At 34.8% G+C, this 23,221-nt stretch overlaps 1 protein-coding gene across 1 annotated transcript in view; it reads left to right on the forward strand.

The window, feature by feature from the left end:
* Positions 1 to 1,182: 1,182 nt before the first annotated feature.
* The window catches only part of rtn4r (reticulon 4 receptor), a 106,490-nt gene continuing 84,451 nt past the window's right edge, over positions 1,183 to 23,221 (forward strand). The window contains exon 1 of the mRNA XM_073840952.1: positions 1,183 to 1,673. Within this exon, the coding sequence (XP_073697053.1) occupies positions 1,652 to 1,673 (22 nt within the window). The 5' untranslated portion in view covers positions 1,183 to 1,651. The remainder of the gene's footprint in view (positions 1,674 to 23,221) is intronic.

The raw sequence follows: 23,221 nt of genomic DNA on the forward strand, positions 1-23,221 counted from the left end.
AATATAAGATAATATTCTTTATTTATTTATAAAAAGGTTGACAACAACCTGGAGACTTTTACATATATTACTAGTTTCCTCCTGGAGATGAGAACCTTCCTGTATCAATGCAGTGATAAAATTCAAGTAAATTGTTTTAAATGTCATTCTTTTTTTTTTAATCAATTTTAAAAAGCGTCTCATTTTAGACACTAACAATTGGGAGGTTTTGACAAGTAGTTAAAGTATATTTGAGTTGTTTCATCTGTGGCCCTGTCTACTTATTTGCATATGATATTTGGGGGAGTGGCCATTGGCTTTTACAATTGAATATTTAGTTATGAAGGCCTGGACAATGAATGGGAGTTTATAAGAATTGTATGTAGTTGTTGGTAGTTGGTAGTTGAGCGTACAGTTCTGTTTGTGCTGTTTTGCATTTCATGTTAGTGTTTTTTTTATTCATTCTTATATAGTGATTAAATTTGAAATATATTAGATTTTTTTATTATTATTATAGTACCAGAATCCGAAGTAAGGGATGCTAATCTGTATTTACAGTGTTTTCCTCACAATAAAATGTAAATACATTAAGGATGACATTGATGTTTAATTTATTTTTATAAAAATATGAATTGATAGCCAATGTGTGCATTCCTGCAAAGGAGATTGAACATGATGTTGATGAATATGCTGACTTTAGTCATTAGAATTGAATATGTGTAACAAAAAAGGAGTATGTTCAGCCCATAATGTATCGGAAACTTTATCAAGTTTTATCATAAGACTTAAGCCTCACATTTGGTTTGCATTATACATCAGCTTAATTCAGAAAGACGCTGTCCATAGTGCTGAAATCATAAACATAAAGACTGAGAGCTGAGTTCAGCTTCCTGTTTTGCTGATTTCAACCCAAAGAGGTAATAAATAAAGGAAGACTTTATTTAATCAAGTGTTATCATAAGAATTCAGTCACATTTGGTTTGCATTCTACATCAGGCTAATTCAGAAAAATGCTGTCCATGGTGCTGAAATCAACAACATCGACTGATATTCATTAAAATCCTACATCATTTGTGTTGATGTGTTAAAAATGTCTTAAAAAACGCCCCCCCCCCCCTCTCTCTCTCTCTCTCTCTTTCTCTTTCTCTGCACACACTCACTCATTCTCACACACACACTCTCACACACACCTCTCACTCTCTCTCTAACTCGCACGGCGCCACAGCCTCTTTCCGTTCCTCCCGCGCGGCTGCACGGACACTCGGATCGTTGGAATACTTCAGCTTTCACCGGAAATGTGGCATACTGCCTATTTGGATTCATCCCGCCAGTAGTTTATCCCCCCTTTCCAGTGTGACTTTCGCCAGCCTTTGGCAGTCCTCCGGGCTGGTCCGTGTCGGCAGTGAGCAGCAGATCTTTGAGTTTGGATGTTACTGTGATTGTGTCCCTGCCCAAATGACTGAGAGAGGAACCACCGGGAGACGCTGCTCTCCGTCCCGCGCCTGTACGGCGACCGTCGGGTAAAGTTTGAATGGCAGGGATGATGGTGGTTCATCTTCCGTGAGGCTTGCGAATTATTAAAATTTACCACAGCGAGGAAAACACCATCTTCTCCAGACCAAAGGGGACCTCTCTCTGGGATTACTCATTTAACTGGATTTATTCGTTAAAAATGAAGACTTTAATTGTTGAGGGTAAGTCACGGAAATTATTTTTAAAAGTTGTAATGGTTGAATCCGTTGTTGTTTATTTATTATACATAGTTTAACTGCCGCATCTAGACGCCAAGCGCATTCCCAAATGTCTGTCACGGACGAGAAGGGTGTTATGTGCTAGATTTTCCCTACATATTGGCAATATTTAATCAGTTTAGTCACAATTTCAGAACTCTCCCTAAAAAAACGATCATTTAATACTGTTGTACACTTCGCGACGCGAACGCTACACTGCGAACGCCACGCTTCGTTTATAACACGTTCTAGTTTGACGCGTCGCAAACAGCTTGACGCGTCTGTCCAGTTGAAAACAGTCTGTGAGGAAAAAACACAATTGCTTTGGCTTGGCACGAGCTTAAACGTGTTTCTCAACTCGTTAATGAAGGGTTGCTTAAGCTTGAACGTCTGAATAGGTTTACGCAGGGTAGTTTGCTTAGTAGTCCTACCGGAGACGACAATCTTCTCGTTGTTGATGCAGTGAGAAGATAGCAAATTGTTTAATAATGTCATTATTTTTGATCAATTTTAAAATGCGTCTCATGTTAGACACTAATAATACGGAGGTTTCAAGTACACTCTGTGTTTTGTCAAGTAGTTAAAGTAATCTGAGTTGTTTCATCTGCGGTCCTGTCTGCTTATTTGCATATTGTGTTTGGGGGAGTGGCCATTGGCTTTTACATCTGAATATTTAATTACGAAGGCCTGGACAATGAATGGAAGCTTATACGGATTATAAATAGTTGTTGGTAATTGATAGTTGCGTGTGCAGTTCGGTTTATGCTGTTTTGCGTTTAATGTTAGTGTTCTACTTGATTTATTCTAATTTAGTGATCAAATGTAGGATATATTTGAGCTTTTGTTTTATTAAAGTACCAGTATCTGAAGAAAGGGACGCTGATCTTACATCTACAGCTTTTACCTCATAGTAAAATGCAAGTGAATACATTAAGGATGAAAACGAAGTTGATGTTTGATTTATTTTTATAAAAAATATTAACAGATAGCCTTTGTATGCATTCCTGTAAAGGAGAATAAACATGGTGTTGATTAATATGCTGACTTTAGTTATTAGAAATAAGCGAGGAGTATGTTCAGCTCATAATGTATCTGAAATGTTAGTAAAATCAAATGGCAATCAAGGAAGACTTTATCAAGTTTTATAAGACTTCAGTCTTACATTTGGTTTGCATTCTACATCAGGTTAATTCAAAAAGACGCTGTCCATGGTGCTGAAATCATGAACATCAGCTTGAGATCATGAGTTCAGCTTGCTGTTTTGCTGTTTTCAACCCAAAGAGGACAGCAGAGCTTTATTAGGACACTGTAGAAAATGGTTGAAACACATTTGTACCGCATTATCCTTGGTCTAATTAGGATTTAACAAAGCGTCAACAGTGTTTGTTTTGCTTGCATCTGTGAGCTTGTGAACAGATCTAACTAAAGATCACATCACAAGATCACAAGAAGCTTTGGGAGGTGCTGAAAAGCAGCAGTGCTCCACCCATACAGCAGTGACTAAATCCGTAAAGCTCTGAGGATGGAAGCAGCTCGCTGCACAACTCTCGTCCAACAAGCGCAATGCACTCTAGATTCATTCTTTGCCACAATGCAAAAGGTATTGAACTTGAATTCTCAAGTGAAAAAAGGTTATGCAGTGTTTCACGCATGACCATCTTGTGGTGTCTCCTCACGGTGTGTTTTCTCACTGGAGTTGTGATGTTGTTGAGGATGCCAGATGGACTCATCCTTCTCACTGTTTGGACCCATTGGGTATCCGTGGCCCCTCCCGCCTCGCCGAGCTAACCTGATTGAACTGAAAACACATTAAATATTCCATCATAGTGAGACGGAGAGCGTTAAGGATGAGAAAGAGGGGTAGTCTAGTCGTGCAGATGGATTTGCTGGGGGTTGAGAGAGGGAAGGAGAGGAGGAGAACAAAATGAATGAGGCGTCTTCATTTCCGTACTGTGATGTGTGGAGGTATTGATATTCGGATGATAAATGGTACGGTATGTTTTTGTTTTTGCTCTGGATCCTGTAATTAAAGCTAGAGCAAAACTGTTGAGTGACGACAGACAGCCCACTCGGAGAGCTTTTACTCTCTCAGTTTCTTTGTTTGTCTCCCTTTTGGACCTTGTAAGCATCAGTCAACCATAAAGTAGTCTGATTCATTTCAATATGAGTGAACAGTAGCATTTAGTTGACATTACCTCAATGTTTACTCACACTTTGTTTGTAATTACTTGAGAAACTTACTAGCAATTTCTGAGTGCAAATTGTTTCTACACCCAATTTTTGGTACTGTTATTTATTTATTTATGTTTTCAGTAGGACAAAATGTTTTCCATTGTTCTGCCTGGGCAAAATTATGTCTTTGTTGTTTGTTTTTATATTGTTTCTAGATCTTTCATGCACATGCATCTTTTTTTTTAATAGACTTCATATTGCACATTGGGCAGAATATAGGCCTATTTCCTTAAAATAATATTTTTTTCCCAATCTAATTAGTCCCAAAAAGAAAATGAATCAATTATCAAAATAGTCATAAGCTGCAGCAAATTCATAGTGATATGGCTGTCAAGCTCTGAAATAAAAAGCTGCCATAAACCATCTGACTTATGCATTAAGAAGTCTAGAGTCATAAACAGGATGATATATTTATCCACTGAAAATCTTCCCATCTGCTACATCTCACAAAATTTCATTTGCACTTGCTTTCACATTCATATAAGGTTTCTTTAGATGCAACCCACCAGGTTTGATTTAATTAACAACAATCCCATTGGTACAGGTTTGATGAATGTGCATCTATTATGCATAATCTATTATTATACAGTATACACTACCAGTCAAAAGTTTTAAGAAAAAGTAAAAGTAGGGATGCACGATATGTATCGGTCGATAACTTGCGCGTTTTGTCAGTAAAGCCGGTTCTGTAATCAGCGGTAAATGCCATCAGGTGCGTGATTTCACGTTGAGCCGTATATACTACACACAGCCGTTGTTTACAGCTCGTCGGTAAACAACGGCTGTGTGTAGTATATACGGCTCAACGTGAAATCACGCACCTGATGGCATTTACCGCTGATTACAGAACCGGCTTTACTGACAAAACGCGCAAGCTTTATCGACCGATTGGTATCGGTGCATCCCTAAGTAAAAGTAAAAGATTTTTTAATGTTGCTCACCAAGCCTGCATTTATTTGATCCAAAATACAACAAAAAGCAATAACATAGAGAAATATTTTTACTTTTTAAAATAACTGCTTTCTATTTGAATATATTTTAAAATGTAATTTATTCCTGTGATCAAATCTAAATTTTCAGCAAAATTTCAGCATCAGTCTTCAGTGTCAAATGATCCTTCAGAAATTATTCGTATATGCTGATTTGCTTTTTTTTTTTAAATTATTATAATTATTATCAATATTTAAAACAGCAGAGTAAATTTTTTTCAGGATTCTTTGGTGAATAGAAAGATCCAAAAATCAGAATTTATCTGAAATAAAAAGCGTTTGTAACATTACACACTATACCATTCAAAAGCTTGGAGTCAGTATAATTTTTAATAGAAATTAATACTTTTATTTAGCAAGGATTTTTAAAATTGATCAAAAGTGATGATAAAGACATTTATAATGTTACAGAAGATTTCTATTTCAGATAAATGCTGTTCTTCTGAACTTTCTTTCATCAAAGAAACCTGAAAAAAATCTTCTCAGCTGCTTTTCAACATAATAATAGTAAATGTTTTTTGAGCAGCAAATTAGAGTATTAGAGTTATTTTAAATTTGTACATTTTTTTGCACTTTGGATCAAATAAATGCAAGCTCGGTGAGCAGAAGAGACTTCTCAAAAAAAAAAAAAAACATGAAAAAACCTACTGTTCAAAAACTTTTGACTGGTTGTGTAACAGATTACATAAATCAACACTTAATACAAAAGCAGAAACCTGGTGAACATTGTTGTCTATAGAAAGGGCAGTGACTTTCCAAGCATTTCAGACAGAATACATTGTTAACAGAGACATGTGTGTGCTTTAAGCTTGTACTGTAACTATTGGGTCTGCGGTTCTGCTTGTGTTTGGAGTCAATGTCTGAAGAGCGTTTTTCTCCAAGCGGTTTTTGGCAGGCAGCTGTAAAGATTCCATTTCCTTCCAGTCAGTCGGAAAAAAAAAACACGTATTAAGAGTGCTGAAAATATTCCAGCCTGCAGCTCTCCAACACGGAGAGCTAATTCATTGCGGTGAGCTCTTAGTATAAAGCTTTGTCTTATAACTTTCCCTCAGACTGTCACTCTCAACAAGACCCTCTTCAGAAGCGTCCATATTTACACAGATAGCAAACAAGCCATTTCCACTCCAGTCCTCTATTATCAACCAAATGATGTGGATGAACAGAATACATGGCAGAGAGCAGCAGACTCAAAGAGAGGCTCTGTTGGAGGGAGGCTCGTTCAGCTGAGAGGTCTCTCTGATACAGAGCTTCATCTGCTACTCGCAGGTGTGGAAAAAAGGGTATCAGCTGTTATGAAGTCGCACGGGTTGATGTAGGATGAATCAGACTAGCTGTGGTCTGGGTAGTGCTGGGATTTCAAAGATTATGGTAGGACTTGGTGGTATTTTACCAATTGTGTGCAATGACGTGTGCAGTCTGTTTGTCGAGAGGTTCAATGCTGAGAGCATCACAGTCAACAAATCAAGTCTGCTTGATACTGCACTGGATTTTCAAGTGTTATTTTTTTCCTGTATTGTAATCTTCACATTACATTTTGTTTTTAAATTATTTTTTAAAAAATAATTTCAGTGCTTTTTATTTTAAAAATGTTTAATTTAACACTTCAAAAAATAAATAAGAACTATACACTACTAGTCAAAAGTTTATCAAAAGATTTTTAATGTTAATGTTTTTTAAAGAAGTCTTTTCTGCTTACAAAGCCTGCATTTATTTGATCCAAAGTACAGCAAAAGCAGTCAAATTTTGAAATATTTTTACTATTTCAATGCTGTTTTCTGTTTGAATATATTTAAAGGGTAATTTATTCCTGTGATTTCAAAGCTGAATTTTTAACATTATTACTCCAGTCATATGGTCCTTCAGAAATAATTCTAATATTCTGATATGCTGTTTAAAAAAAAACCATTTAACTTTTTAGTACTATGTTGAAAACAGCTCAATAGAATTATTTCAGGTTTCATTGATAAATAGAAAGCTCAGAAGAACAGCATTTATCTGAAATATAAATCTTTTATAAGATCACAAATGTCTTCAGCACTTTTGATTAATTTAAAGCATCGTTGCTAAATTTCTATAATTTATTTTCTCAAAAATAAATAAAGAAATAAATACAATTAAATAAATAATACTGACTCCAAGCTTTTGAATGGTATAGTGTATAATGTTACAAAAGGTTTTTATTTCGGATAAATATTACTGCTATTTCACAATATTACTGCTTTTGCTGTATTTTGGATCAAATAAATGCAGGCTTGGTGAGCAGAACATTAAAAAAACCTTTTGACTGGTAGTGTTGTTAATTATTAATAATATATTAAGATACATTTAATTCTATATAATTCCTCTTTAAATGCAGTAAGCATCAGCTGTGTGCAAAGTGAGCCACATTTGGTTTTCTATCACTGAAAATGAATAAAATCCAACAATTTGAACATGGAGCTGCTTTGAAATCCCCATATCTCTAGAAGTAAACCATATAGGGCCTTAAAAATAAAGATTCCAAAAGAAAGGTTTATTAGGAATGGAAATCTAGAAGGATATTAAGATATCTTGAATACTTTTAGAGTTACAGGCATGACAACTTTAGAAAAACTATTTTTGGCACTCAGCCATGTATGTTCTATGCATGGCATATTTTTAAGATTTCTTGAGTTACAGGCATGCAAACTCAATAAGTCCTTTTGGCCATTTACAAACTGTCACCGTTGCTAAAGTCAACAGATTTTTTATAGACCTACCAATCTTTGGCTTTCATCAATATACATGTTTGTTTTTCTGTGTTTTTCTTTATTTCTATATATATATATAGAGAGAGAGAGTATTGCATATTTTTTAAACAACGCTTGTTTTCAAGAGTTTGCAAGGCAACAAATTGTTTTTTGTACAGAAAGCAGCTGAATTTTCCCGCTGTGTATTTCTGGGAGAGTGCAGCTATCAAGGTCAGTGGTCTTTCCATGTTTCTGCCAAATAGCATTCTGAGTGACGGCTGACCTCAAACTGACTGCTAAATATTGCATTTACGTGTAGGAACAACCGAAGCAAGATGTATCCAGGTATAATCAAGAATAATTCACGATGGCCTTATTCAGTTCACTATGGAGTGCTGTATGTAAACAAAATCAAATCAGCCTCTTAGCTTTTGACAGCAATATACTGTAAGGGAGGCCATTATTAGAGAGATCACTTCTAATTATTATCACTGCTGTAAGTGTGAACCTGGTTTGCTTAAGAGTCAGTTGTTGAGATGGCAGCATTATAAACAGTCAACAAGAGAAGAGACAGGAAAACCCTATTGAATAGAGTCTTTGAGGATTTACAGGATAGAAAGTAAAGTGATTGTATTGTATGTAGAACAGTAACAGCTATAAGAATAAATAATAATATGATTATATCACCAGACATAAAACTAAGATGTATACATTACTTAAGTCTCTATGAAAGAGAAATGCTATTTTTGTGTGGGTTTGTCCTTGACACATTATGTAATTGTATGGATTCCATAAATGATGGAAACACATTGGAAAAAAAGGAGGATACTGAAAATACCAGCTTCTGTATCTTGTGGGCTTCAAACTGTCAAAGCTGTATGTGGCTAATGCTGTGTTATGCAACATTTGCGGATTCAGTTTTGCCCTAAAAAATTAATAAATAATTCTGTCGCGTATAGTGTGAAAAGTATCACAGGCGTGGTGAGAGACTCAATAGACGCTCATCAAATCCCACCAAATGAACTGAATCCCACTGCAATAGCTTCATTTATTCAGGTAATCTCACATACTATTGCATCAGACGAGCTCTGTGTTCAGCAGAGTGACCAAACCGCATCAATCCAGAGTGACCTTTACAGATGCAGTTTAATGATGCTTTGCAATCTTTCGGCAACACGGGATGCGTTGTGTGTGACCAAACGAAGATATTGTTAAATTTGAAGTTATTCTTAGCAAAATAAGCTTAGCAGTCATGCTTAAAGGTATGAAATGGTGTTAACGGATGCTATAACTTGTCACTCGTGGCAGCTTTTGACTATTAAAATGCTTTGAGCTGTAGCCTGAAATGAAACTAGAGCAACTTTCAATTTGAAACTAGGGGGGAAATTAAATCTTTGAGGATTGCCGTGATGGTCTAGGACCATTATGACACTGTTTTATGTAAATGCATTCTGCAAAAGAGTTCAAAATGGTATTATTCTGTGTACAAATGTTATATTTCATACACTAGGAAAGTGCGGTATGACCAACATCATAGTATGTATAATATAAACTACCAGTCAAAGGTTTTTGAACAGTAAGATTTTCAATGTTTTTTTTAAAGAAGTCTCTTGTGCTCACCAAGCCTGCATTTATTTGATCTAAAACACAGCAAAAGCTGTAAAATTGTGAAATATTTTTACTATTTAAAATAACTGCTTTCTGTTTAAATAATTTTGAAAATGTAATTTATTCCTGTGACCAAAACTACATTTTCAGCATCATTACTCCAGTCTTCAGTGTCACATGATCCTTCAGAAATCATTCTAATATGCTGATGTGCTGTTCAAGAATATTTATTGTTGTTAATATTATTATTATCAATATTTAAAACAATTAAAATAATTATTTTTCAGGATTATTTGATGAATAGAAAGATCAAAAGATCATCATTTATCTGAAATTAAAAAAAAAAAAAGTTGTAACATTATACACTACGTTATTCAAAAGCTTTGAGTCAGTATTTTTTTTTTTTTTTTGGCAAAGGAATTATAGAAATTAATACTTTTATTTAGCAGTGATGCTTTAAATTGATCAAAAGTGATGATAAAGACATTTATAATGTTTCAGAAGATTTCTATCAGATAAATTTCAGATAAATGCTGTTCTTCTGAACTTTCTATTCATCAAAGAAACCTGAAAAAATTCTACTAAGTTGTTTTCAACATCAGAATAATAATATTAGAATGATTTTTGAAGGATCATATGACTGGAGTAATGATGCTAAAAATTCAGCTTTGAAATCACAGGAATAAATGATATTTTCAAATATATTCAAATAGAAAACAGTTATTTTAAATAGTAAAAATATTTCAAAACTGTACTGTTTTTGCTGTACTTTGGATTAAATAAATGCAGGCTTTGTGAGCATAAGAGACTTCTTAAAACATTAAAAATCTTACTGTTCAAAAACTTTTGACTGGTAGTGTATATATACATGTAAAATCAAATAAAAATACATTAATTAATTATTAAATGAATGAATGAATAAATTCGAGTTTTAAACATATTAAAATGTGATGAATATTTTAATATTTTTTTCATAAAGAATTTAATGTGGACCAAGGTCAAAAGTACAGTAAAAAACTGTAATATTAAAAAATCATTACAATTTAAAATACCCTTTTCATTTAAAAATTCTGTCTTTAGTGTCACATAAATTACAGAAATTATTCTAATATGCTGATTTACCTCTTAATTACTATCAGTTATTATCCAAAGTACAGCAAAAACAGTAAAATTGAAGGATCACGTGACACTGAAGACTGAAATAATGATGCTGAAAATTTAGCTTTGATCACAGGAATAAATTACATTTTAAAATATATTTAAATAGAAAATAGTTATTTTAAATAGTAAAAATATTTCAATTTTTTTGCTGTTTTTGCTGAACTTTGGATCAAATAAATGCATAAATGCAGGCATGGTGATCAGAAGAGACTTTTTTAAAAACATTAAAAATCTAAAAACATTAAAAATCTAAAAACTTTTAACTGGTGGTAAATATATATATATATATGTTTTATTTTATTTAAACTCTGATAACAGCAAACATATTTCTACCACAGTATAAATGTCAAAGCAAAACTGGCATGTTTTCTTCCATTGCATGCTGTATATACATTATGCTGTCCAGCTCTATTCTACATAATGTTACACATCTGTGTTAATTAGCCCTCCTCCCAGGCAGGTACGTTTGATCAAAAACTTTTGTCTGCATTCAATTCTGCATAAAGGATCATATGCAAATCTATCTGAGCGCCTGGGAGGAGGATCTAATTGCAGTGAACACGGCACCTTGGAACTGGCAGCGTAATTGACAAGAGGTGGACATGCAGTAAAGCGTCCCTCTGAGGATTAGCTCCGACTCTCTCTCCAGACAAACACCACTTTCTCCCTTTCAAAGCAAACACGGAAAGCTTTAAGCTAACAAGTGAGCCCGCGATCCTCTTTCAAGCCATTCTCTCTTCTAAGGCGCAGATTAATTAATGGTGATTCAGCTTCCTTTTTCCTCATTACAATACTCCAATATGAATGCTACAGCTAGCAACCATTTTTAGCCGAACACACGCCCATGGTAATGAAACATTTATCCTTTAATCTGGAGAGGAGAGGTCTCTGTGAGTAGCTGAATAGAGCTTGTGATGGATGAGCTGGTAAATAGTTAATTAGACAGAGCACAGGACGACCTTAAATTAGGTGCATGACTAGAGCCTTTGTCTGAAACATAAGTCAGTGTCGTCCCTCCTTTTCTCGGCTGCCTCGCCATTTTTCTCTCCGCGTGTCTTTGTTTGGTCCTCTCCAGTCACCTTTACACAGCTTTTCCTCTGCTCGCTAACACTTTTTCGCTTCCGTTATCACTCCAGCAACTGTGATTCTTCAGACCTTTAACACCACAGATCCATTAGTGATGATCTTTTAGCATCTCTTTTAGAAATCAGCACAAATGGAGTGCGAGAGCTGCGAGGCTTTGGATTCAGACTCTGACAGAAGGTCTTTATAATATAGATTTATTCTTATGGTTTTTAGCTTTGTTGTTAAATCAAATAGAATTAGAGAAACGCAGTGTTTGCACATTTGTATTTGTCTGGTCAAAACAAAATTGGCTTGGTAGGTAATTCACAAGATAGTGGGTATAATATGAAGCGAATCTCACAGTTTTGGAGTTTGGCGGTCATTTATTGATTAATTTTAAAGTAAAATAAAATAAAATAAAATAAAATTAAATTAAAACAAAACAAAAAAAACTTTCAAACAATAATAAAAAAATTTGCCTTGGGTATAGTAGGTATAATGGAAATATAAAGCAAATCTCACAGTTTTGGAGTTTGCCAAGGTCATTCATTTATTAATTTCTTAATAAAATAAAATAAAATAAAATAAAACTCTTAAACAATAAAAATATATACAATTCTCAAACCATAAAAATAAATAAAATTATCAAACAATAAAAAATAAAATAAAAATTGGCTTGGGAAATAACTCACTAGATAGTGGGTATAATGGAAATATAAAGCGAATCTCACAGTTTTGAAGATTGCCAAGGTCATTCATTTATTAATTTATTAATAAAATAAAATAAAATTAAATTCTCAAACAATAAAAATAAAACACAATTCTCAAACAATAAAAATAAATAAAAAATTCAAACAATAAAAATATCAAGTAAAATTCTTAAACAATAAAAAATTAAATAAAATTCTCAAACAATAAAACATTTAATACAATTTGTCATACTGTAATGATAAACCTGATTTATTATTGAAATTGTCAGATAATTGTATTACATTATTGTGAATTTAATGAATCTTTAACAAATCTCTATTTAGTTAGTAAGTTATTTGCCCCTAAAATAAAATAAAATAAAATAAAATAAAACTCTTAAACAATAAAAATAAATAAAATTCTCAAACAATAAAAATAAATAAAATTCTCAAACAATAAAAAATAAAATAAAAATTGGCTTTGGGAAATAACTCACTAGATAGTGGGTATAATGGAAATATAAAGCGAATCTCACAGTTTTGAAGATTGCCAAGGTCATTCATTTATTAATTTATTAATAAAATAAAATAAAATAAAATTCTCAAACAATAAAAATAAATAATAAATTCAAACAATAAAACATCTAATAAAATTCTCAAACAATAAAAATAAAACAAAATTCTCAAACAATAAAAAATATATATTTTTAATACAATAAACAATTGAATAAAATTCTTAAACAATAAAAAATTTAATAAAATTCTCAAACAATAAAAATTAAACACAATTTGTCATACTGTAATGATAAAACTGATTTATTATTGAAATTGTATTACATTATTGTGAATCTAATGAAATTTTTAACAAATCTCTATTTAGTTAGTTAGTTATTTTTCCCTAAAATAAAACAAAATACAAAAAATATTTGCCCCTAATTTTAAAAAAAAGATGATAATTTTTTTATTTCTCTTTAAAATAAAATAAAATAAACAACAAGACAATTTGTTATTTTGCATTACTGTAATGATAAAAACTGATTTATTAATAAACTTATTTGTATTACAGTATTGTGAATTTAATGAGCATTATTTATTTTATTTTTATATTTATTATATTATTTATTATTTCCCCCTAAATTAAAAAAAAAAACTTTTTAAACAATAACAATACTATTTGCATTATTGTAATGATGAAAATGTATTTATTTTTTAAAGTGCCAGAAAGTTGTATTACAGTATTGTGAATCTAGTATGTATTTGTTTATTTGCAAGAAAGATAAGGCACTGTCAAGCACAGTATCATTTTACATTAGACTATCCTTACTAAAGAACTAGCTCTTGTTTGGATCTGAGACTAGAATATGTTTCGAATTTATAGATAAACAGGTACACTTGAGATATCACACAGAACCCTAGCATATCACACTGATATTGATTGTTTCTCTGTTAACTGATACTGTTGAATAAGACTGAGAATTTAATCAAATGTGGACAAAGCGTGCATGCAAGAACTGTGTTTATCTCTTTGCTTCTTTCTTCTGGTTTTAAATGAGTCTGTCTCTTTAGGCGGGGAACAAAACACTCTCCAAAGCTTTTTTGGAGAAGCAGGCCTTATAAACAACAAAATACTGATTCCCTTTTACACAGCGTCTTAATAAAATTCAGAAGTGCAAGCGTTGCTCATCTCAGACTTTTTTCCCTTTGAGAAAAGAAAAATCAATGAGTAAGAATCAGACAGATCGACAGAGAGAGAGACAGACGGATGGCTAGACAGAGAAACAAAGGCACAAAGTAAATGGCTGATATACCCATCGGAGAAAGAAAGAACACTATAATAAAATGAAACAACAAAGTGTGACACAGAACCGAAGACAAAAGATCTTGTGTTTCTTCATAAGTATAGTTTGAAACAAGCAATGTATCTACATTAGGAGTCAGGCCTGGGTGGAAAAAAAGATATTTAGTCCATAATTCGTCTGGCTGGAAAGGACCGAGGTGTGGCAGAAGAGAAAGCAATGCCTGACAGTGAGAAACAACATGCATCTGAGCAAGTGACTTACACACAATTATAGTATAGAATGAATGGTGTTATTGCTATGGGTGATTTTTCCCACACTGTGCACAAAGTGACGGGTGTTTATGGGAGTGAATGAGAGGAACTCAATGCAGATGTTCTGGTGCATGATAATGGAGGTTTTTTTTTTTTGTGTTCAGACACAAGCAAAATGAAAAATCAAAGTCATAACAAACAGTGAGAGAAAGTTTAACTACTATTCAAAAATGTATGAAAAAAACAACAGTGCTTGCAAAAAGCCCCTGCAAAACTCCACAATGCTTGGCTGTTGTGGGAGGTTGTTAGTGCAACTAGATGGTTGCTAGGGTATTCTGAGTGGTTGCTAGGTAGTTGTTAGTGTATTCTTGATGGTTGCTAGGTAGATGTTAGGGTTTTCTGGGTGGTTGTTAGTGCTGCTTTGCTGCTATGCTGTTGCTAGGGTATTTTGGATGGTTGCTAGGTAGTTGTTAGGGTTTTCTGGGTGGTTGTTAGTACTGCTGTGCTGTTGTTAGATTATTCTGGATGGTTGTTAGGCAGTTGTTAGGGTTTTCTGTGTGGTTGTTAGTGCTGATGTGTTGCTATGCTGTTGCTAGGGTATTCTGGATGGTTGCTAGGTAGTTGTCAGGGTATTCTGGGTGGTTGTTAGTGCTGCTATGTTGTTGCTAGGGTGTTCTGTGTGGTTGCTAGTGATGCTTTGATGCTATGTTGTTGCTAGGGTTTTCTAGATGGTTGCTAGGTAGTTGTTAGGGTTTTCTGGGTGGTTGTTAGTGCTGCTTTGCTCTTATGCTGTTGCTAGGGTATTCTAGATGGTTGCTAGGTAGATGTTAGGGTATTCTGTATGGTTGCTATGCTGTTGCTAGGGTATTATGGGTGGTTGTTAGTGCTGCTATGCTGTTGCTAGGGTGTTCTGATTGGTTGCTAAATAGTTGTTAGGGTTTTCTGGGTGGTTGTTAGTGCTGCTCTGATGTTGCTAGGGTATACTGTGTGGTTGCTATCCTGTTTCTAGGCTATTGTGGGTGGTTGTTAGTGTTGCTATGCTGCTGTGCTGTTGCTAGGGTATTATGGGTGGTTGTTAGTACTGCTGTGCTGTTGCTAGAGTATTCTTGATGGTTCCTAGGTAGTTGTTAGGGTATTCTGGCTGGTTGTTAGTACTGCTATGCTGTTGCTAGGGTATTATGCGTGGTTACTAGATAGTTAGGGTATTCTGGGTGGTTGTTAATGTTTGTCAAGGTGTTATGGGTCGTTGCTAAGTGCTTGTCATTGTGTTTTGGGAGGTTGATAGAGCTGATATGTTGTTGCTAGGATGTTCTGGATGGTTTCTGTGTAGTTACGGTATTCTGAGTGTTGCTAGGTAGTTGGTAGGGTATTCAAGGTGGTTGTTAGCGTTGCTATGCTGTTGCTAGGGTATTCTGGATGGTAACTAGGTAGCTGTTAGGGATTTCTGGGTGGTTGTTAGTGCTACTGTGCTGTTATGTTGTTGCTAAGGTATTCTTGATGGTTGCTAGGTAGTTGTTATGGTATTGTGGGTGGATGTTAGTGCTGCTATGCTGTTGCTAGGGTATTCTGAGTGGTTACTAGGTAGTTGTTAGGATATTCTGGGTGGTTGTTAATGTTTGCCAGGGTGTTATGGGTCGTTGCTAAGTGCTTGTCATTGTGTTTTGGGAGGTTGATAGAGCTGATATGTTGTTGCTAGGATGTTCTGGATGAATGATTTGTAGTTAGGGTATTCTGAGTGGTTGCTAGATAGTTGGTAGGGTATTCTGGGTGGTTGTTAGCGTTGCTATGCTGTTGCTAGGGTATTCTGGATGGTTGCTAGGTAGCTGTTAGGGATTTCTGGGTAGTTGTTAGTGTTGCTATGCTGTTGATATGGTGTTGTTAGTTGATAGAGATGATATGCTGTTGCTGGGGTGCTCAGTGTGGATGCTAGTTAGTTGTTAGGGTGTTCTGGGTTATTGTTAGTGTTGTTTGGGTGGTTGCTAGGTAGATGTTGCAGTATTCTGGGTGGTTGTTAGTGTTAGTATGATGTTACTAAGGTGTTTTGGGTGGTTGATGGGAAAAGTTATGCCATTGCTAGGGTGTTCTGAGTGGTTGTTAGTTAGTTGTTAGGGTATTCTGGGTGATTGTTAGTGTTGTTTGGGTGGTTGATCGAGCTGCTGTGCTGTTGCTAGGGTTATCTGAGTGGTTTCTAGACAGTTGTTGCAGCATTATGGGTGGTTGTTAAGGTTATTATGGTGTTGCTAGGGTGTTGTTGGTGGCTGTTAAAGGTGTTTCAGATGGTTGATAGAGATGTTATGTTGTTGCTAGGGTGTTATCTGGGTGGTTGCTAAGTGGTGGTTTGGCTATTCTGATTGGTTGTTAGTGCTGCTGTGCTGTTGCTAGGAGGTTTTGAGTGGTTGCTTGTTTCTAGAGCCAATAAAACCAACCCACTGGCTGAAAACTCAGCACAGAACAGTCATCTAGAATGCTGTCTTTTAGTAAATAGAGAATGCACAGTGGAGAAGCTGCCTACTGTCACCAGCCTTGAACCCAGAGAAGCCTTGACAGCGTACAGACTCTCCAAACAGCACCTCGCAGCAGAGACAGACAGAGCCGGACAGCCTGTGCTCTTTACTGCACACAAAATGAGGTAGAAACAGAGCTAGACTTTCTGACCTTATGCCCTAACCACACACAAATTAAAGACACAATGTTTCCCAGTTTGTAAAGAACCTCAGAAACTCATATGTCTGCTAGGTTTGAATGTGAAATCTGGCTTACAGAGAAAAGGGCAACCAGCGGGACACAAATGTCAGGCTGAAAGTGACCTGCATATTAGATAAAATACACTTCGATACATAGTTCTGATCAAGTATCAACTTTGTTTCCTAAACTCCCTTAAAATAAATGCAAATGAGTCCATTTGAATACTGAGTATGAAACTGTAAAATTAATATGGATGTATAGTCTAGCTCAGATCGTTTGGTTTTTTATGTATTAAATGAGAAACATTTGACTTCATATTTAGATCTCTGGCTTTGATTGCACACTTAAGCACAGTTTGAGACATTGACATCTTTTCTAATGAATCTTTTCTTGCTTTTACTGGCCAATACTGATTATTGTCTGATACATCGGTGCATACATACTATATTGTTATTGAGTTTATTAATTCATTACATTTATATAGTGCTTTTCTAGACACTCAAAGCGCTTACAGTGTCAGGGGTATCTCCTCATCCACCACCAGTGTGCAGCATCCACCTGGATGATGCGACGGCAGCCATAGTGCGCCAGAACGCCCACCACACACCAGCTTACTGGTGGAGAGGAGACAGAGTGATGAAGCCAATCGGAATATGGGGATGATTCGGGGGCCATGATGGTCAGAGGCCAATGGGTAAATTTGGCCAGGATGCCGAGGTCACACCTCTACTCTTTTCGAAAGACATCCTGGGATTTTTAATGACCACAGAGAGTCAGGACCTCGGTTTAACGTCTCATCCGAAAGACGGTGCTTTTTGGCAGTATAGTGTCCCCGTCACTATACTGGGGTGCTAGGACCCACACAGACCACAGGGTGAGCACCCCCTGCTGGCCTCACTAGCACCTCTTCCAGCAGCAACCTAGTTTTCCCAGGAGGTCTCCCATCCAGGTACTGACCAGGCTCAGCCCTGCTTAGCTTCAGTGGGTGACCAATCTTGGGCTACAGGGTGATATGGCTGCTGGCTTTAGTATAAGTCCCTGTTTTGTTATTCCAAGTATAATAAAACTTGAATCTTAAGTGAGTGAAACAGAAAATTGGCAAGACAGACACATTTGAGTAAAAAGACAGAACATAGCTAATTTGCAAAAGTACCATTAAGCCAAAGATAAACATGACAAACATCTAATAAATGAAGCGCTGGCATGTTTTATTCCATTAACGAAGCCTCTGAAAACACCATCAGATGCTACTTCATAAATCCGTTTTAATGAAACGCACATATGTACGGACATACACACGGACTCACTAAGAAAGCCAGATAATTGCAGTGTTGAAAAACATCACGTAGACTTCCAGTAATTAGGAGATTATATCCACATAGCCAGAGAGGGGAGGTGAAATAGCACGGCTCCTCTCAGACCTCTAATGGGGTCAAAAACAGCTCAATAAATCCAGTGCTTGGCTTTCAAATCCACTGCGAGCGGGGTGAAAGGGGGAGATGTAGGGGCAGGTGAAGTGCTTGATAAGGGTATGGATGTTAAAGTCAACATGAAATCAAAATTGACCACATTGACTTTCTTATTACATGTTTCTGATGCTGTTTTGAATGTTTCATCAGTGCATGTTATTTCAATGAATGTGCACAGGCAAAATGAGTCATGATTAATGATGGAAGAAAAGAGTGACACTGCAAAAACAATTTAATGTGTGTGTGTGTGTGTGTGTTATATATGTGTGTGTATATATGTGTGTGTCTCAAAATGTTATATAGAAACTAGTATATTTTAGTAGTTCTTATAAAATATCAAATATTAGTATTTTTATAATACTATTTTAGTATGTGTGTGTCTTAAAATGTTCTTAAAATAAATGATATAAAATACAAAATATATAAATATATAAAAATGAAGTATTAGTATAATTTAGTATGTTCTTATAAAAAATAATATTAAATATTAGATTTTTTAAATACTATTTTAGAATGTGTGTGTGTGTGTGTGTGTGTGTGTGTGTGTGTGTGTCTTTAAATACAAAAGATGTAAATTTATAAAAAATAACTATTAGTATATTTTAGTTCTCATTGTTCTCATAAAATAAATAAAATGTCAAATATTAGTATTTTGGTAACACTTTCTATGAAGCCCCTATTTATAATACATTATGAGGGTATTTCTAAGGCATTATAATGAATGCATAATGCATTATAATACAACTTATAATATGTTATATCATCTCATTAATACTCGTAACAACAATTATAATACATTATAATACTTGAGTATTTGAGGTTATAACTATTAAGATTATGATTATTTATAACACACAATGGATGCCATTTAATCTATCTAATTTATAATGGACTATATCATATTACATTTATTTTTTCATTTATATTATGTTTTATTAATATATGGTCCCCTTATTCTACTGACTATAAGCAACTTTTCAACTACATGTCAACTAACACTCCTTAGAGTAGTAGTAGACTTAGGTTAAGGTTAGGCTAGGTAGTAGGTTCATGTACTTGCAAAGTTACTTTCAGTTTGCCATTTGGGGAACCATCAAAATACAGTGTTAGCATATATTTTGCATACTACTAATAATAATTACTGTTAGCTGACATGCAGTTGCAGAGTTACTTATCAAAAGCTGTCTGAAGGATATACCATCCAAATAATCAAACTGATAATACAAATACAAACACATTTATCTCATCTAATACCTGATCTTATGGCTCTTTGAGAAATATTATTATAATTACTTATAAGTGGTCTTTGTATGCTTTAAGTAAAGTGACATGAGAAACATGGCAAGATATGAGACTTATAATACGTTATAACTATGGAGGAGGTAATCATACTCTTAAAAGCTATAACCACAAATAAGTAAAACATTATAATACATTAAAACTGTTCTTATGAATACTCATAAGATGATACAACATATTATAAGGTTTTTATAATGCATTATAAATGTATTATAACGCCTTAAGAATACCCTTATAATGTATTATAAATACAGGCTTCATAGAAAGTGTTACCAAGTATTTATTAGTATATTTTAGTATGCTCTTATAAAATAATAAAAAGTAAAATATTAGTATTTTATAATACTTTTTAGTATGTGTGTGTCTTTAAATGTTCTTAAAATAAATTATATAAAATACTTACAAAAGATATAAATATATAGAATTTAAGTATTTGTTAGTACATTTTAGTATGTTCTTATAAAATAATAAAAAGTCAAATATTAGTATTTTATAATACTTTTTAGTATGTGTGTGTGTGTGTGTTAAAATGTTCTTTAAATAAATTATATAACACAAAATATAAAAAATATATATAAACTAAGTATTTATTAGTAAAATAAATAAAATATCAAATATTAGTATTTTATACTATTTTAGTGTGTTTCCTAAAACGTTCCTACAATAAATTCTACAAAAAAATACTTACAAAATATATAAATATATTGAATTATTTATTAGTAAATATTAGTATGTTCTTATAAAATAAATAAACACATCAAATATTATTATTTTTATATTACTTATATTATTACTTATATTATTTTAGTATGTGTGTGTGTGTGTGTGTGTGTGTGTGTGTGTGTGTGTGTGTGTGTGTGTGTGTACATCCTATTTCACTCATCACATTATAAAAGTATGGGTTGCAAATTTTTTTTGAAGGTCTCAGATGTTTGTTTATGTGGCCATATCCAAGACAATAATTGACAGATTTGGGTGTGTTAGGTACAGATTATTGTTGTATACAGTCGTGGCCAAAAGTTTTGAGAATGACACAAATATTAGTTTTCACAAAGTTTGCTGCTAAACTGCTTTTAGATCTTTGTTTCATTTGTTTCTGTGATGTACTGAAATATAATTACAAGCACTTTATACGTTTCAAAGGCTTTTATCGACAATTACATGACATTTAGAGAGTCAGTATTTGCAGTGTTGGCCCTTCTTTTTCAGGACCTCTGCAATTCGACTGGGCATGCTCTCAATCAACATCTGGGCCAAATCCTGACTGACAGCAACCCATTCTTTCATAATCACTTCTTGGAGTTTGTCAGAATTAGTGGGTTTTTGTTTGTCCACCCGCCTCTTGAGGACTGACCACAAGTTCTCAATGGGATTAAGATCTGGGGAGTTTCCAGGCCATGGACCCAAAATTTCAACGTTTTGGTCCCCGAGCCACTTAGTTATCACTTTTGCCTTATGGCACGGTGCTCCATCGTGCTGGAAAATGCATTGTTCTTCACCAAACTGTTGTTGGATTGTTGGAAGAAGTTGCTGTTGGAGGGTGTTTTGGTACCATTCTTTATTCATGGCTGTGTTTTTGGGCAAAATTGTGAGTGAGCCCACTCCCTTGGATGAGAAGCAACCCCACACATGAATGGTCTCAGGATGCTTTACTGTTGGCATGACACAGGACTGATGGTAGCGCTCACCTTTTCTTCTCCGGACAAGCTTTTTTCCAGATGCCCCAAACAATCGGAAAGAGGCTTCATCGGAGAATATGACTTTGCCCCAGTCCTCAGCAGTCCATTCGCCTTACTTTTTGCAGAAGATCAATCTGTCCCTGATGGTTTTTTTTTGGAGAGAAGTGGCTTCTTTGCTGCCCTTCTTGACACCAGGCCATCTTCCAAAAGTCTTGGCCTCACTGTGCGTGCAGATGCGCTCACACCTGCCTGCTGCCATTCCTGAGCAAGCTCTGCACTGGTGGCACTCCGATCCTGCAGCTGAATCCTCTTTAGGAGACGATCCTGGCTCTTACTGGACTTTCTTGGACGCCCTGAAGCCTTCTTAACAAGAATTGAACCTCTTTCCTTGAAGTTCTTGATGATCCTATAAATTGTTGATTTAGGTGCAATCTTAGTAGCCACAATATCCTTGCCTGTGAAGCCATTTTTATGCAATGCAATGATGGCTGCAAGCGTTTCTTTGCAGGTCACCATGGTTAACAATGGAAGAACAATGATCATCACCCTCCTTTTAACATGTCAAGTCTGCCATTCTAACCCAATCAGCCTGACATAATGATCTTCAGCCTTGTGCTCGTCAACATTCTCACCTGAGTTAACAAGACGATTACTGAAATGATCTCAGCAGGGTTTTTTTTCAGGATTAAGTTAATTTTCATGGCAAAGAAGGACTATGCAATTCATCTGATCACTCTTCATAACATTCTGGAGTATATGCAAATTGCTATTATAAAAACTTTAGCAGTAACTTTTCCAATTTCCAATATTTATGTAATTCTCAAAACTTTTGGCCACGACTGTATATTCCAAAACATGGCTAATTAAATGTGAGCGCACTCTCTCTGATGGAATGTCTATGATAACGTTATCTCCAATCTCAATCTCACATCTCATGAGGGCAGGCGAGGGGTGCCAGCAGGACAGGATATGGATCTGTCTCTGAACATTTGGCATTGGTACACTACTATGGATTTTCCAACACTAAATGACATTGTTTGTCCACACGTCACAAAAAGAATCTGGTCCAATCATTTGAGCTTTATAATGCTTATGTTTGTTTGTTTATTCAGTATGTGCTTTTGAGCTTGAAGGTCATCCATTATTTTAAATGCACTGACAAAAGGAAAGGTACGCTGCCTTTGTTTCATTTTCTGTTTAATTGTCTGTTCAGGTCTCAAGGAAACAGACTTATTTCAATAACCAACAACAGAGAACGAGAGACGTGTCCACCGCCAACACCTCATTTTCTGTGCGCAAACAATCTGCCATTGTTATTCAAAGTAGAATTATTCTAGAAGGAATCCATTTAATTCTCATCATGTCTAAACAGCTTTGTGGCTGGATTTTTTTTTTTTTTAAATAGCCAGCATCATTTCTCAGGCAGCTATTATTATTTAACAACTTCAGCCTGGGCCAACAGATAAAGTGCCACCTTCCAGAGGAAGATGAATCAATCGTTTTATTGTTGAACCAGCTGTAATAGCGAAGTCTAAATCTTTATCATAAATATCCTGACTTTAAGTCCCAGATTTTTAGGAATGTACAGATATGTTACGAAATGTACATCATAAGTGATCTCGAGCACTGAACTGTGGTGCTTCAGTCACTTCTAAAATGTTTATGCTTATAGTCATTTCATGCATCTTGATCAATCAAATATCTATCTGACTGGATATGCATTTTTCATTTAGACTTGGCCACAGTAGCCAGATTGCTAGGTGTCTTCAATGCATCTTGGACAGCTTTACAATTGACATTTTTATGACTGGATAATTGTGTTTTTGTTTTGTTTTTTTAATGCATCGCATTCCCCAATACCTTACATTTTGCGTAATT

Source organism: Garra rufa, chromosome 5, assembly GCF_049309525.1.
Source record: "Garra rufa chromosome 5, GarRuf1.0, whole genome shotgun sequence".
Lineage (NCBI taxonomy): Eukaryota > Metazoa > Chordata > Actinopteri > Cypriniformes > Cyprinidae > Garra > Garra rufa.